General features: G+C 38.5%; 1 protein-coding gene across 1 annotated transcript in view; it reads right to left on the bottom strand.

Annotated features, from left to right (window-relative positions):
* VSIG1 (V-set and immunoglobulin domain containing 1) overlaps window positions 1-17,790 on the bottom strand; it is a gene marked incomplete at its 5' end in the record, with an annotated part of 36,768 nt that overhangs the window by 8,253 nt on the left and 10,725 nt on the right. The window contains 2 exons of the mRNA XM_079764919.1: window positions 4,157-4,355; window positions 13,534-13,697. Of these exons, the coding sequence (XP_079621045.1) occupies window positions 4,157-4,355; window positions 13,534-13,697 (363 nt within the window). The remainder of the gene's footprint in view (window positions 1-4,156; window positions 4,356-13,533; window positions 13,698-17,790) is intronic.

Below are 17,790 nucleotides of genomic sequence, written 5' to 3'. Positions count from 1 at the left end.
CCACAGTTTACTGCCAAAGCCATTGACCTACCATTTAACTTTTTTGCTTTCAATAGAATCGGGGTGAGAGGAAGAGGCTCACCTCAGAAAACAAAAGAAAATGCTTCAGCAATATCTCAAACCTTCTCTAAATATATCATTTTCTTTTATAAGCCAAATTGCATAAGGAAGATGATGCTCATTCCAAATGCATACAAAATACTTATTCAAACCTCCGCTGGGTATTTTTCAGCGATTTGTTTTTCAAGGCTATCATACCTAATGGAGCTCTCCTAAATGAATGGTGTCCAAACCACCTGGGCCTTTGCTCATTGCTGTTTTCTTCACCTAAACTGTGTCCTGCCACCTCAGCCCCTTTTCTACCTTACACACTCTTACACATACTTCAATATTCAGTGCAAAAGTCACCTTCTCCAGGAAATCTTCATTTCCCATGACAGCTTTTAGTCCTTTCCCCTCACTCTCCCAGATCTCCTCTCCTACCTCCACTGTAAGTTTTTAAATTATATATCGGCCTCCCTCACTAGATTCTGAACTTTTGCAGGGCTCAGACCCTATCTTTTACATCTTTCCATCACCATTGCCTAGCACAGTAACTGGGCATGTGTTCGGGGTTTATTGAATGAATTTATGCATGAACAAGTAAATGCATGGGATCAATCAATGTCCATCACTGGGTAATAAAATGACTCTAAATGGTGCATTGCTAGGAAGATTGATCTTTAAGGAAATATTGGCACTTCTTCCCACCATTGGACTGCCCCATGATGCCCCATCCCTCAGTCAGGGTAAGCAGAACAGGCACTCATATAAAATGGAATTTGGGAACTGTAACCAGCTGCTTCAATTTTTAGAGAAAATTATCAATTTCAAAATATTCAAAAGCATTAACTTGTAGAATGCTTTTGTTTTGAGCCCAATTAATAAAAATAGAATTTTTGAGAGCTCCCAAATAAACAAAGAAATCCACAGACCCTCTGCCTCTTACCTTTTCTGAATCCCAGATGCTTAAGGAAAAGTCATGACATGCCCTAACTGGTTTGGCTCAGTGGATAGAGCGTCGTCCTGTGGACTGATAGGTCCCAGGTTCGATTCTGGTCAAGGGCATGTACCTTGGTTGCGGGCACAGCTCCAGTAGGAGGTGTGCAGGAGGCAGCTGATCGATGTTTCTCTCCCATCGATGTTTCTAACTCTCTATCCCTCTCCCTTCCTCTCTGTAAACAATCAATAAAATATATTTTTTTTAAAAAGTCATGACACAGTCATTGCAAAAACAACTAACCCAAAGACTCATGTGAAAGAACAACTCAGAGATAAAATTACCCTCAGCTTCTTATGGAAGTTGATTAGGGATTCTCTGAACTTTAAATTTAAGAATATTAACCTTTCTCCATTAGAGGACTAATCCATCAAATTCTTTGAACATGGACAGTATATCATTTAATACTCATAGTAACCTTGTAAAAACAGGGTAGGAGTCATAACACCATCTCAAAATGGCCAGAGCAAGGTGGACTGACTTGCCTGATGCCACAGAGTAGCCAAGTAAGAGAACCTAGGTCTTCTGACTCAGAGCCTAAGGTGCTATCATCTATATCAGACCATTTAGTTTCCATGTAAATGACTGATCTTCCAAACTAGAACATCAACTTCACCAGGAAAGGGATTGTGTATACTTATCTTGTCTTTTCTTGTACCCCAATGCCTAGCACAGGGGTCAGCAAAATAAAAACAGGATTGAGCTACGCCACTCTTAAAAATCAGTGCTTGATTACCAGGTGTGTAGATGCAGTAGCAAACCTCACAGTATATACATGGTGTATTTCTGGCATCACTTGAATGGCAATCTCAGACAACTCTGGACATTTCTCCTAGGTGTTCACCTTGTTACCGATTGCTGCTTTTTCAAGCTACTCTATTATCAAGTCACTGGTTTGATCTAGTTCTTCCTTTCCTGTAATGGATGTACTCAGCTTGAAAAGAACAACAACTAGATCAGCTCCATTTGGGGTTACTTAGAAGTGGGAAAGCCCTTAGTTCAAATGGTTAGTTGGTCAGTGTTTACAGCCCTTTCATCCCTCCCTTCAGTACATCTGAAGGTTTGCACACAAGACCTGCTAGGCTGAAAGACAGGAGTAAAACTCCCATTGTCTTCTCAAATGGAGGTTGAAAGGAGCCCTAGACATCTCTAAAGTTATGAATTTCGCAAAAGCAATAACCATGCCTCCAATGCTGTAAACTTTATGGCTCCTAGCACAAAGCAAGCACGCAATAAATACTGCATAAATGAACCACTCCAAATTCATTTGAAGAATAGATATGACTTGCCCAGTGTCACATAATGCATATTTGTATATAAATAAAGTCATTCTCAACTCTGGCTTAACATGTGGCTCTTTTTCTAAATGGTGTTAACATTTAAATTTTTTGTTAAAGTATAGTTAGCATACAATAGTATATTAGTTTCAGGTATATAAAAATTATTTGATATGTATATACCTTATTATGTGATCACTACACTTAGTTTCGTAACCAACTGTCACCATGCCAAGTTATTACAATGCTAGAGGCCCGGTGCACAAAATTCGTGCAGAGGGGGGGAGGGTCCTTCAGCCTGGCCTGTCCCCTCGGGGGATTTCCGCAGGAATCAGGCCTAAACTGGCAGTCGGACATCCCTCTCGCAATCTGGAATGCCACGTGCACCAGGGACCATACTTTTCATACAGGTTAAAGGCATCTTGCTGTTGTATGGGCAGCTACATTTTTTTGCCCTGATTATAAAGAGTAGTACATAACATGATCCTTCTGAGGCAGTAGTGCCATTTTCCCCATCTTATGGGTGGAAAAACTGAAGCAGAGACAGTTAAGTAATTGGCTTTTTCACATAGTTATGTCAGTATCAGGGCTGACCACAAAATGTGCAAGCCAGAGTCCATGCATGTCATTGCTGCATCATCCTGTTTTTTCAGTGTTAGAGTAACCTTGCCAGGTTTTAATTTTTAAATCTAAGAGACTGTTCCCAATGTAGGGTAGGGTCCCTAGGCTTGGCTGGCGATCAGAGCCAATCTGGGGGGCAACCGGCAGGCTGGGCAATCGGGGAGCCCCCGCTGGCACCCACCTTGGCTGGCGGCCTGGCACCACCCACTCGCCTGCCCCACCTCCCAATCGCCACTGCCAGTCACCTCCCAACCAGGGGCAGTTCCTGCATTGAGTGTCTTCCCCCTGGTGGTCAGTGTGCGTCATAGTGACCAGTAGTTCTGCTGGTCGTTCCGCCCTTTGGTTGATTGCATATTATGGTTTTATTATATAAGATTATTGACTATATTCCCTGTGCTGTACACTACATATCCACAGCTTATTCATTTTATAACTGGAATTTTGTACCTTTTATTCCCCATTAACCTTTTTCACACACCCTCCTCTCTGGCAAACAAGAGTTTGTTCTCTGTACCTATGGGTCTATTCTTGTTTTGGTCCATCAACAGATGAATTAAAGAAGATGTGGTGTTTATACACACAGTGAAATATTACTCAGCAATAAAAAAGAATGAAATCTTGCCACTTGCAACAACATGGGTGTACCTAGAGGGTATTATGCTAAGTGGAATAAGTCAGACAGAGAGAGTCAAATACCATATGATTTCACTTATATGTGGAATCTAGAAAAACAATCCAAATGGTGTTAATATATTTAAAAAGGGAACCTCCTGCCTTTATTCAAAATAATGGTTTAATGGTGGAAATTGTGGCTGGCTTAGGAGAGGTAATAAATTGGAAGCTGTCTCCCCCAGGTAGGACTGGCTGTAATTGGAAGTCCCCAATGAAAGAGCTGCTAATGATCATTTAGTGGGACTATGCATTGTCCCATCTGTTCTCACTTTATCCTTCGGAAAAAGGAATCCTTGGAGGTTGGGTCATCTACTGCTGTCTGTCATTTTGGCAGCCCTTTTGGTTTGGCAATTGTTTCAACATGTTTTATGAGTGATTTCTCACTGTTTCTATATGGGTTGGGTTAGGGGATGTGTGTCTAATTCCGTGATAATCAAAGGAGCAGGGAGGATATTTCTCCTTGGGACTTAATTGGCACCATAATCCATGCCCCGGCTTACTCAAGTCCTAAGTTACTCCAAGAAAACCCATAAAAACTTGTCCATACCTAACACATTGACTGTGAGAATGCCTTGATTGTTGCCACTAAAATCTGGGGGGTTGTTAACATCGCAGGTGTAGGTGCCACTATCTTCTGGTTGCATGTGCAAAATAGTGATGGATGCATTATCTGGCTCATTGGATGCAACAATTCGATCTTTAAATCGCCCGATGGATGCAGCTTGTCCACCTTCATAATAGTAAATCTAGGACAAAAAAAATGAGAAAAGTGAGAACTGGAGAATGTCCAGGGCTAGGATAAACAACCTGGGAGCTCCCTCAATCCAAGGTTATCTTCTTTGATATACAGTAGCATTTTACCCCCATTAGGGAACAGGTCCCTGTGGCAAAAGTTTTTCAACTCAGTGGAATATGTCAGCTTCCTCACAGCTTTGCACAGCCATTACCTCATTTGTTCTCAAAGCAGCTTTGTGATATCATTAGAGCAGCAAGGTATGATGGTCTTACATACAGTAGACAGCTGGAGCTGATGGGATTCAACACTTAAGCTTAAGTTAAGAGATCAAGATACTCACCTGATGAGTCTACTTGGATGAAACTCATTTTATAGGACACAAATGCCTGATGGGAAATCCAAAACCAGCACATTCCCCCCCACCTCCATCTCATACACACACACACTTTATAAGCTTTTTAAAAATTGAGTTTATTTTACTCAGTGGGACTATCTGGACTATCTGGTTTCCCTGAAAGTTAGAATATTCATGCTCCTTTCAAACACACATACTCCTTTGGATAAGCAAACTTGGGTTCACCATGTTAGAATACCATTTCAGAGGAGAAAGGCTTCTGAGAAATCATCTAGTCCCATTTCCTCGTAATGGTGGTATGGGGGTGGAACAATATAATCCAGAAAAGGGTCTAGAAAGTGCTTAGTCAATGGAGCTACTACCTTTCTCCCCATGTGGCAGGAAGAAGAACTGGAATTATCATTTCAGTAAGGGTATTCAAATCCAGAGAAATTCAATGACTCATCTAAAGCCACAGGATTTTTATTATTATAATTTAGTACACTTAAGAAAGATCTGGATTCTAGTCCCAACTTTATTTAATAACATGGATATTTATATCATAATGGCAACTGTTGGAGCAGCATGGTGAGGTAGAAAGAGGCCTGGGTTTTAGCTACAGCTCTGCCTCTGACTAACTGTGACAATGTCAAGGGAGGTGGCCTCTGGTCATGTCTCCATGGAAACCTCCTTTGTGATAAATAACAAAATTATTTAATCTTTCCAACCTTTAAAAGTTTCCACATCTGAATATCCAGAGCAATATTCTCCTAAGTATGATATGTATTCCCCAAGTATAGGCACATAAGTTGATTTTAGGTATTATATAAATGAAAACTTTTTAGAAAGAGACATATATAGCACATTAAATCTGTTAGTTCATGAATATTATTGCTTAGGCTGAATCTAAGATAGATATTTTAAAAATTTTAAGAAACCAAGTTAGTATAGAAAACATTAAATAATACTGCTTGTGTATACAAATATGACAAAAATCATAAAGACAAGACATGACTGACTGAAGCTTTGGAATCACTGATCCCTGGGGTTTCACAATATACACAGTCTATGTACACACTTTGTATACAAATGTGTGTAATTGAAATATTTATTATTCAATAAACGGTTACTTCCCTAGTCCAGTGGAACTAATTAATATTTTCATAAAATCTACTTGAAGAGCTTTATGGTTCATTTAATTCACTCTCCTCACTTTATAGTAGAAATTGAAGCACAGGGAAGTTTATAGTTGGGACAGTTCTAGAACCCAGTTCTAATTTCTTGTGCAATGCTCCTACCTTAATAGGCTAATGAGAGCAGGAAGGTGACCAGCAAGCTGAAAGATGTTGTCTAGATAAATTCAAAAGCACTGTCCTTAACGCAGAAAGCCAATATATTTTTAAACTAAGGCAGAAAGGTAGATTTTGAGGGGAAAAATCAAAGGAAAAAGCATATTTTAAAAGATAACTTGTCTTTCTCCTCTGGTTCTCTAATATCACCTAGCTTTCTTTTCCTGCCCTAAAATGAGTCACTTATAATTCAATTCATCCATTCATACCTACTGAAATTACTAACTTTTGCCCCAGAGGGGTGCTGTTGTACTGACAAACCAGAAAGCCAGTGTTAAGGTATTCAAGTGGGCCAAGAGGAAGTTCAACTCCTCAAATGTCTATCCCCTTCATTTGTGTTGACACCTAAGATATCTAGCTTTTCATTTCACTAGCCAATATTGGGCTTATTTACTTTCTAATCAACGATTTGAGATCCTGTGAATTCTTACCTGGGACACAGCCTGCAGTCCATGAAGGAAGCCCTTTACAACTTCAACATCTGGCCTATTTCCCTGCTCCCAGGAAGACTGGGGGTAGGACAGCCTGTTTTATATTGAGGTTTGAAGACACCACAATGAGATATGACACCAGTTTTGCCTATGACCCATAGTAAGTCTCAGAGGATCTAGGTGAAAGGGCTTTGTTGCTGCAGAGATCGGGGGGGTGAAGAGAGTGTTTTATGCCAAGACTAGGACATGAAAATAAGTCACTGTAAAATTCTCACAGTTACGCATGAATCAAGGTGAAATGATCAAATAATCATGAAGCCCTGAACTTGTAACTTCCTTATGAAAAGGACCTTCACCAACCCTTCTACCCCAGCTCCTCACACTGGAGCTTATATTTTGCCCTCTCACAAATAATACTACAGGGTGTCAGGGACAGGATGGGGTAAGTAGAGAGAACAATTGAGACCTAAAAGGGAAAGGACTTGGTTTCGGGATGCTGTGAAAGAAGGAACGTGCCCAGGGCAGACACATAGATAGACGGACTTTCTGTTAGGGGAAGTCCACACTGTCACACTGACCTTATAAAGAAAAAAAATAAAATGTTTTCCTAAACCTGCTTATCTAATCATGCAGGAAGGACTGCAACTTGATACCATTTTCCACAAAAGAATAATTCTTTTAAAAATCAAAGCTGAACAATGATCAAGGCCTGGTCATTACCCTGTGAAGCTTGTACACTTTTCAAAGAAAATATATGGTCAATTTAGAGATCAAAGCAATTGAGGTCCAGGAAAAGCCATGGATGTTCAATAAACTACATCCTTGGTGGGGAGGGGTGGCTCCTTAAGTGGTGCTTGTTAATTTTATGCCCACTTGCCCTTTGTTGTTGTGTTTATGGCAGACTTTCCTACTTTGCCTCTAGGGTCCTCTCTGCCTGTCCATTGGTGATGCTAGAGGCTGAATGTGGAATCATAATACCATATTTGTTATGCGACCCCCTGAGAGATCACTTAGTCATGGCTTCTAAGGTTGAGGAACCGTAAGGAGCCAGATGGATATAAGAAATATAGTAAGTGTCTGGGAGGGGCTGATGGATGGTGGTAAGATCAGAGAGAATAGTGGGGCTTATGGTGAAGTGGGGATCCAATACAAACAATGCTTTCAAAGTGTGGAAACAAACAAAATACTGGGCTGGCCATCCAACATGCATCCACTGGCCAAATCAGGCCCCAAGTCCTCCAGTTTGTAACCTCTGATTCATCCTCCTATATTACAGAAAAGGACACTGAAACCCCTCCAGGAAGTACTTTTTCCCAAGGTCACACAATTTATAGTCAGACATGGAATTCAGACCTCCCAATTCTCACTGAACATATTGAAATGGCACTTATAGTCCTGACTTAGGCAAGGAAGATGATTTACAGGCAACATTCTCCTTTTGGGGCCATTCCATCTCCTACTCCAGCCTGACTCTTCTTTTGCCAATTGATGCTATTTATTGGCATGATGTTTCTTCCCATGCTCAGTAGGTTCACCACTGCCTTCAATATCTGCCAGCTGCAATAACTAACTTTCCCCTCCTACTATGCCAAGTTCCTATTCACATGAAGCCATGCAGCTAGGAGTCAGATTTATCCAAAAAAGATTCTTTTATCAGCTTTGTGATGCTCTCTAACTAGAGGTTGGAATATAAACAAGAGGGGTGAAAGAATTCAATCTACTTTCCGTTTGAGTCTAAGTTGCCGTTAATAAATGTGTTTAGCCTCCAGAGCTGATTTTGTGGGTTCCTTTTGGAAATGTGGAAGCATTAGAAGTCCACAGCAAACCATCCATTCATTCCCTTCCAGCCTCTTGCTTTCCTGCACTGTTCATAAAGGGGTGGGCCACAGAAAGGGGGAGTGAGTGTAGGTAGCAATGGTCTCAAGCCCAGAATTTTCTCTGGACTGTACTAGGGGAACTGGGATTGCACATAGAAGTGATGTAACACCAAAAGGAAGACTTTCTTTCCCACACCTTCCCTTCCCAGCTTGCAATTTGCCTGAAATTCCTAGTATTTAAGTAGCTTTTGGGGAGTGGAGACTGCTTAAATTATTTTCTTTGGGAAATAACAAAATAAATTGCTACCAGTCCATAACACCTTAACATATGATTAATTTATCAAACTTAGCAAGTATAGACTCCTGAGGGAATGGGACACAGAATAGGTAACCTTTGATGGGAGGGGGCAGTGGGAAGGGAAGAACTTAGAGAGCTTCTCAATGAGTGTTACACTGGTATTTTGGACAGAAAACTCTTATATGAGTCTATTCTATGTATTGCAAGACATTTAGCATCTCCTGCCACCAACCACCAAGTGCCAGTATTGGCTCTCATTTATAACAATTAAACCAACATCCTTCCCCCTCATTTTAAAATGTCCCTGAGGAGATGGACACCTCTACTCTGCCAACATTTGAAAAGCATTTTATGTAATGCTATCTGTTGAGGACAGGGTAGGTTGGAGGAATCTAACAGCCAGAGAATATGAAGACACTAGGTTCTGGAAAGAAATTGTCCACACTCTATGTGTGTTGGGGAGATGAGGATGGCAAAGGGTTTCTTCCACTTCTTTATTTTAGAAGAGTAAGTATGATCTGAGAGACCCATGCCAAGTAGGATCAAAGCCTGTTCTGTTCACAGGCAGCTGAGGTCTCTGAAATTTACCAGTGACTGGATGGATGAAAGAGGAGGCCACTGTTGTGATCAGAGGGGCACCAGACCACCTGAAACTTCCATGCTAGTCTGACTGTCCCAGGACCTAGAGTCTTCGGGTAAGAGTTCCTACTGAGCAAATGATCAACTGAAGCTGTTCATGTCTTCCAAGAAAAGGGATTTTCTAAGAGGAGGACCATGCTAATGAATATCCTGGCCTTCCTGGTCAGAAGACTTGTGGGATACTTCTGTAGACCCTATTCGGCAAAGGAATCCCTTAGAGGAGATAGTCAGTAAGAGATAACATCCTCCCCTGGGTATTGAGAAACACTAGGCCTTGGAGTCAACTGCTCCTTTAAAACACAATGATCTTGGTGGTGGGAGAATATGAGTCTATGGCAAGATTTGGCCACTGCCCTGCTCAATAGGGCAGCAATAAGGCCCTGACCTTTTGGAGGAGGCTGAAAAGAACTCCAGACATCATTATGAGAAGGCTGTCTCAGTTTTGTCCAGGGTTTGTGCTGATCTGGATTGTTACCAAACTCAGACCCTCCCTTCTCACTCCTGAAAGCTAGTGCCATTGCCTTAGAGACTCCAAACAATGAAGGGGTCCAGTAGTACACCAATAGGTATTCTTACCTGAGAGGTCCAGCTACATCTTCCCCGAGCGTCTCTTGCATGCGCCATTTTTAGACACTGACTGACTGCCTTTTCCTCCATACCCTCAGTATTGAGGCACGGGCTGTGCTGTGTTTGAGCAGAAATGGGTGGATCTGAGAGCCGAATGGTATACAGGCATATCAACCCAGGAGTTGAATTGAATCACTCAGTGGTCAGTCTGGCAACATCTTACTCCCATAAATCACAGAATTATCTAATAGCATATCAGTCTCCTTTTATCACCCCCCAAAAGTCCTACCAGCCATTCCTATATTAACATACAACATGCCCTACAGAATTCTGAATGCATGGAAGTGCTCAAAGAGGAAACATTTGAAATAAAAGCCAAATTTTATTTTGGAAAAATACATCTCAAAGGAAGATATCTGCAACCTCTTTGTTGAACAGGTCTCTGTTCAAGGTAAGGAGCAGGCAGAGAAGGTGCCTACCCCCTCTCTTTAGCCAAAGGCACCTGGAAGACCAATTCTGGGCCAGGATACCCCCAAGAGTTCTGCCCCAGCTGTCCAGCTATACTAAGTGTATCTTGTTGGGCTGGGTTTTCTAGTGCCCATGACCCAGGGAGATGGATGGAATAGGGATTTTGCAAAATAACCATTTTGTGGGTAGTGTTGCTGGTAATAATTCAGCATTCACTGAATGGTTACTATGTGGAAAGCTTCCTAGTGTTTCACAAACATTATCTCATTAAATCTTGCAGCATTATTCACAGTGGCTAGGACATGGAGACAACCAAAGTGTCCTGCGATAGAGGATTGGCTAAAGAAGATGTGGTACATAAGCACAATGGAATACTACTCAGCCATAAGAAAAGACTAAATACTGTCATTTGCTACAACATGAATAGACCATGAAGATATTATGCTAAGTGAAATAAGTCAGAAAAAGCTAAGAACCATATGATTTCACTCATATATTGGATATAAAACTGAAAATTGTTGACACAAAACAGAAGTGTGGTGGTTGCCAGAGGGAAGAGGGTGGGGTGTGGGGGTGAAGGGCACCTAATATATAGTGATGGAAAATGATTTGACTTTGGGTGGTGGGCACACAGTGCAATATACAGATCTTGTATCATAGACATCTACACCTGAAACCTATATGATCTTATTAACCAATGTCACCCCAATAAATTTAATAAAAACTTAAGCATTAAAAAAATCTTCACAGTAAACCTATGAGGTAGGTAAGTAACCCCATTTTACAGATAGGAAAACTGAACCTCTGAAAGGTCAAGTGACTTGTCTAAGGTCATCCAGCCAGCAAGTAAGTGGAAGAATAATGAGTAGAACTGACATCCATTAGGAGGTTTCCACTGGGGCTCCAAAACTACTCATCTGGAAAAGCAGAGAGAAGAATATGCCTACAGTGTATGGAGGAAAATAGGGAATAACTCAACTTCTCTAGATGTAGAAACCTAAGAATAGTTATAATGGAGCTCTTGCTTGGGCAAGGAGGAGGAAAAGAAAGCCTGCCTTTTCGGGGGTGATTTTCCCTGTCTCTAAGCCAAGAGCTGGCCCTACTCCACCCTGTCTTCTATGTGGCCAACGCACAAAAATAGGACAGGTCTCATGCTCTTAAAGAAATACCTAGAATGTTTTATGATCAAGCAGCATATTCTCATTGATCAAGTGGTTCAGAGCAGAAGAATTCCTTTGATTTGGACATCCTAAAAGAATAAATTATTTAAATTACTTGCTCTCCCTGTACCAGACATTTTGAAGACTGAGGTAAACAGCAAGTAAATAAGCTACTTAATAAATACTTATTTGTTAATAGATTTTCTTTCTCAAGTTGCTCTAAGAGATGTCCTTAAGCTCAAGTCACACTCAGTTCAATACCTATACCTTCTTCCTTTGCATTTCTAGGTCTAGAAAAAACTCATTGTTGGTCACAAAATCCTTTGACCTTGCATCTCCAAGCTCCTCACCAGCCATATAATTCAACCAAGAAGTGACCTTGTAAATTCCAGTGTCAGAAGAGGCATACAGAAGAATTTATGTTTTTAAAATCAGACTGGTATAGCCTGGCATCTAAACAATTGAGTACATCTTTATTTGAGAACCAAGCATAAAAAACATTTCAAAATATATTGGCAAGGCCTCTCTAAATTCAGCCCCTATTGGCAAAATGAGAAGGACTTAATACCTATAGAGAAAGAATATATTGAAAAGGCTAGTTGGGAATGTAAATTTTAAAAAGGAAGAAACATTGTGTGATTATTGTCGCCCACAATTAAGAGAGTAGCCTTCTCTCTTAGTTGACTGCAACATGTGAGGTCTTAGGTCAGGACATTTTGGATTCTGGAAACTGGTGGACTTACTGTTGCTGCTGCTGCTGCTGATGTTGATAACAGTGTTTACAAGGGTGAAAACTTACAGAATTTATATTATTTTCAAGTATTTTACATACATTATGTCAGTTGATTCCCCATGCAACCTGTAGAAATCTATTACCATTCTACCATATTTTAAGTGAGGCACAAAGTGATTCAGATATATGTCTAAGGTAACCAGCACTGAGCAAAATTGTTGAACTTTGACTAGAGGGTGAAATTGATGAAATCTCCTCTTGAATGGTATTTTCTGCTAAACAAGTATTCAGGACCTCTGGTGAAGAGCTAATTCAGCACCTCCAAAAGACTAGTAATGGTTGAAGCAACTCTGGCCCAGGTGTAGCTTCTTCAAGATAATGTCCTTCTTCTTCTTCACCTCTCCCCTGGGCCTCCTACAGCCCACTCAGCTGGCTCTCCCTCTATATTTCTACTAATCAAAACCCTTCATTTCCTTCAAAGCCCAACTCAGCTACATCCAGCTATTCCAAACCACATTGATTTATCTCTTCTCTAAACTTCTTGTTTTGGATTATACATAGTTGTTAAAAATCTGATGAAAGCTATGGACCTTGTCTCTCAAGAGATATCTGTCAGCGAAAGTGCTTGCACACTAATGCATACACACACACACACACACACACACACACACACACACAGATGCACACACCTTGAGTATACAATTTTAATATGTGGGTTAATTTAAGCATGCAATTACCCTTTAGGTCAGATGGAGAAAACCTTGGAATAGACAGCTTGCTGGTAGAATCATCCTCCTCATTTGATTTTCATACACCTTCATCTGGCAACATCTTCCCCCAGACTCTAACCTACCCTCCATATTCTCTAGCTTCATGCTGTCTTTGATTACCAGAGTTCTTCACTACCTTGGCCCTTTTCCACCCATCTGGGATTCTCATTCTACCAGGACTCAGTCTGACTCAATGAGCTAGCTCACTTAACAGGCAGATCCCAGATATTAAGTTTGACAGAGATCTACAAATCAATTAGGACATGAATTTGAACTAGGGTCTTCTGGAAATAACTGTGAGGATGATTTTGGTGGGTGGAAGAAAACTCTTTCAGAACTGTTTATTTCACCACTGAGAAGGACCATTCCTATCTACTCTGGAATACCTGATATACTCACTGTCAACTTAAACAGAATTATGATAACAAGCTATAACTAAATATGAAGAGAGGACAAAGGCCAAGTCACTTACATGATGGTATTCCCTAAACAGATGCCTTCAAGTTTTTTGTATCTGATGTTCTACCACTGTTGTTACTGGTTTACTATTCCTTCACACACTGACTTCAACAGTTTATGCTAGAACTACCAAAGGGGAATAGTTTAGGAATAAAGTTCTTACAGTAATTGGCCGTGACTCCTTCTTATTGGAGAGTGACCACTGGATGGAAAGATTGTCCCTGGAGGCCACAGTGCTGGTGTAGGTGCAGATGAGAGTGACATTATAGCCAATAGTCACATTCACGACACGGTTTGGGATGGTCACTTGCACCACATTAACTTGACCTGAAAAGATAATCATCAAAAAGGTAATGGTACACACTCACATTCTGATGATACTTATTAATTACAAAGCACTTCCAATGACATCTTATTTGAGGAATCAAAGGTGAAGAGGAGAAGGTAGAAGAAATCATATAGGAAAGCTGAGCAAGCAATTGGCATGGGGTAGGATAATTTTTAACAAATTACTATGTGAAGATACTCAAATCCTATGTGATGGTGAGGTGATAGCTCTGAACTAGGAATTTTTTCTGTGTAAGGATGGCCTTGAACAGAGGTTCTTAAAATGTTGTTTGGGGATCCACAAAGGTCCTTGAGTATGGAGAACAATGAATCCAGTTTTCCCAGATCTGAAGTGTCCCTAGTATATGGGACTTTCCATTTTAAAACCAGGTAAGAAAAATAAATAAATAAAACCAGGTAAGTCTCAAGCAAACCATACTGGTTTGCTAGGACTTTCAGTGCTTAAACCAGAAAAGTCCCAGGAAAACTAGGACGAGTTTGTTGTCCTATCTCTAAGACCATTTTGTTAGGCCAAAAGATCAAAATTATATTTACGATAATATTAAGATGTTATTTTTCAGTCTCACCCTCTCATGAGTGTACAATGAAGTGTTCTAGAAGCTACATGCTAGATAATAATGTCATTGCTCTGGTAATTAATGGAATGTGTGCTTGAGTATTTTTGTGTTTACCTTTTTTGTTTTGTTTGCTAATATATTAAGTATAGATTGAAATAACCCACACAGCAAAAATTATTTGGGGTCCCCAATAATTTTAATTGAAAATTGTATAGAATTAAATTCATATACATACACACAAGTACAAGTAAAAATGAAGAAATATAAATAAGATAGGTGGATTGTGTTAATGTCAGTGTCCTGGTTGTGATATTATACTATAGTTTTACAAAATGTTACCATGGGGTGAGATTGTCTAAAGTGTACATGGTATCTCTGTCTTCTTAAAAAATATTTAATGACTACAGAATCTATAGTGATATACCATATTGCATTACTGATATTTGTGATTTATATCTTACCTGTTTTTATTTTTACCAGTCTTGATAGAGGTTTGTCATTTTTGTTTATTGATTTTTCCAAAGAACCAATTTTTTATTTCATTTAATTTTCTCTATAGTTTTCTTATTTTAACTCCACTGACTTCAGCTTTTAATTATTTCCTTCTTTCTGCTTGCTTTGGGATTGTTTTGTCCTTCTTTTTCTAGATCCTTGATGTAGAAACTTCAATTACTAACTTGAGACATTTCTTCATTTCAAATGTAAGTATTTAGTATTATAAATTTCTCTCTCAGCAATGCTTTAGTTGCATGTTACATATTCCTATTTTTATTCAGTTTATATTTTTAAATTTTTCTTTGAAACTTCACCTTTGATCCATAGATTATTTAGAAGTGTGTTGTATAACTTTCAAGTGTTTAAAGACTTATTTCTGTTCTTGATTTCTAGTTTGATAGTTGTGCTGAGAGAACAAACCCTGTATGATTTCAATTTTTAAAAATATTTTTATGTCTATTTATGGCCAGCTACATGGTCTATCTTGGTAAATGTTCTGTGGGTCCTTGGGGGAGGGAGAAAATGTATTCTGCTGTTATGGAGTGAAGTGTTCCATAAAAAGAGATGTACTTTAAAACATTATGAATAGTCACCAAGATAGACCAAGTTATGGGCCATAAAACAAACCTTAATGAATTTAAAATAATAGAAGTCATACAATGTCTGCTGTTAGACCACAATGAAATTAAAGTAAAAATCAATAACAAAGAAATTACCAGAAGGACCCAAAATACATGGTGATTAAATAACATACTTCTAAATAAAAAACAGGTCAAGAAAAAAATCTTAATAGAAATTTAAAAAATATTTTGAACTAAAATAAAAATACCATTTATCAAAATTTATAGCATGTGTCAAAAGTAGTCCTTATAGGGAAATTTATACAATTGAACACATATAATAGAAAAGAAGCACGACTTAAAATCAATAAAGCTTAGGAAACTAAAAAAAAAGAGAGAGAGATGATTAAATCCAAAGTAGGCAGAAAAAAAAGAAATAATGAAAACTAGAGCAGAAATCAATGAAATTGAAAAATAAGAAATCAATCAAGAAAACTAAAATGGGCTAATCACAAAAATCAATAATATTGATAAGACTAGCTAAGCTAACTAAGAAAAAATATACAGAGGACACAAATTACTAATATCAGAAATGCAAAAGGGCCATCACTGCAGATTCTATGGACATTAAAAGCATAGAAATACAGGAACAATTCTATGCCCACAAATTCAGTAACCTAGATGAAATAGATTGATTTCCTGAAAGACATCATATTCCAAAACTTACACAAGAAGAAGTAAACAATTTGAACAGTCCTATATCTATTCTATATCTATGAAAGAAATCGAATCAATAATAAATAACATTCCAAAATGGAAAGCACCAGGCCCAGATGGGTTCATTGGTGAAATCTACCAAATATTTAAGGAAGAAATTATACCAATTATCTACAATCTCTTTCAAAAGATAGAACAGCGGAAGAATACTTCCTTACTCATCCTATGATGGCCACATCACCCTAATACTACAACTAGACAAAGACAATACAAGAAAAGAAATCAAATACATCTCATGAACATAGATGCAAAAATCCTCAATAAATTCAACAATGTATAAAAATAATTCTACCCCATTACTAAGTGGAATTTATCCTGGGTATGCAAGCCTGGTTCAACATTTGAAAACCAATTAATGTAATCCATCACAACAGGCTAAAAAAAATCGCATGATCATATCAATAGATGCAGAAAAAGCATTTGACAAAATCTAACACCCATTTGTGATTTTAAGAACTCTCAGTAAACTAGGAATAAAAATAGAGGAAAACATCCTCAACTTGATAAAGGACATCTATAAATACCTACAGCCAACATTGTACTTAATGATGAAAAACTAGAAGCTTTCTTAACTAAGATCAGGAAGAAGGCAAGGATGTCCTCCCCAACCACTCCTTTTCTTCCTCACAGTGGAAGTCTTAGCTACTACAGTAAAACATTAAAAGGAAATAAAAGATAAACAGATTGTGAAAGAAATTGCAAATAATATAGTTGCCTATGTAGAAAAGCCAAAAGAATCAACAAAGAAACTCCTGGAACTAATAAGTGATTATAGAAAGATTTCAGGATATAAGGTTAATACACAAAAGATTATTGTTTTCCTACATACCAACAATGAACAATTGGAGTTTGAAATTAAAAACACAATACAATTTACATCATCAAACTCCAAAATGAAAGACTTAAGTATAAATCTAACAAAATCTGCATGATATCTGTATGAGGAAAACTAAACACTCTGATGAAAGAAATTGAATGAAAAAACTAAGTAAATGGAGAGCTATTCGATTTTATAGATTGGAGGACTCAATATTGTCAAGATGACAGTTCTTCCAAACCTAAACATAGACTTAATGTAACCCCAATAAAAATTTTAGAAGTTATTTTGTGAATATTGACAAATTTATTCTAAAGTTTATATGGAAAGCCAACACAATATTGAAGGAGAAGAACAAAGTTGGAAGACTGACACTACCCAACTTCAAGACTTCTTATAAAGCTACAATATGATAATCAAGACTGTGTAGTATTATTGAAAAATAGACAAAATACATCAATGGAACAGAACAGAGAGCCCACAGATAGACCCAAATAAATACAGTCAACTGATCTTTGACAAAGGAGCAAAGGCAATACAATGGAGCAAAGATAATCTTTTCAACAAATGCTGCTGGAACAACTTGATGTCCATGTGGGGGGAAAAAAACAAATCTAGACACAGACCTTACACCTTTCACATAAATTATCTCAAAATGGGTTACAGATCTAAGTGTAAAAAGAAAAACTATAAAACTGCTAGAAGATAGTGTATAAAAAAATCTAGATGACCTTGGGTTTGATTATGACTTTAGATACAAAACCAAAGGCACAATACATGAAAGAAAATAATTGATAAGCTGGACTTCATTAAAATTTTAAAACTTCCGCTCTGAGAAAGATATTATCAAGAGAATGAAAAGATAA

Source organism: Cnephaeus nilssonii (genome assembly GCF_951640355.1).
Source record: "Cnephaeus nilssonii genome assembly, chromosome: X".
Lineage (NCBI taxonomy): Eukaryota > Metazoa > Chordata > Mammalia > Chiroptera > Vespertilionidae > Cnephaeus > Cnephaeus nilssonii.
Note: the sequence above shows the minus strand (reverse complement) of the source record. Positions and strands in the feature narration are given on the sequence as shown.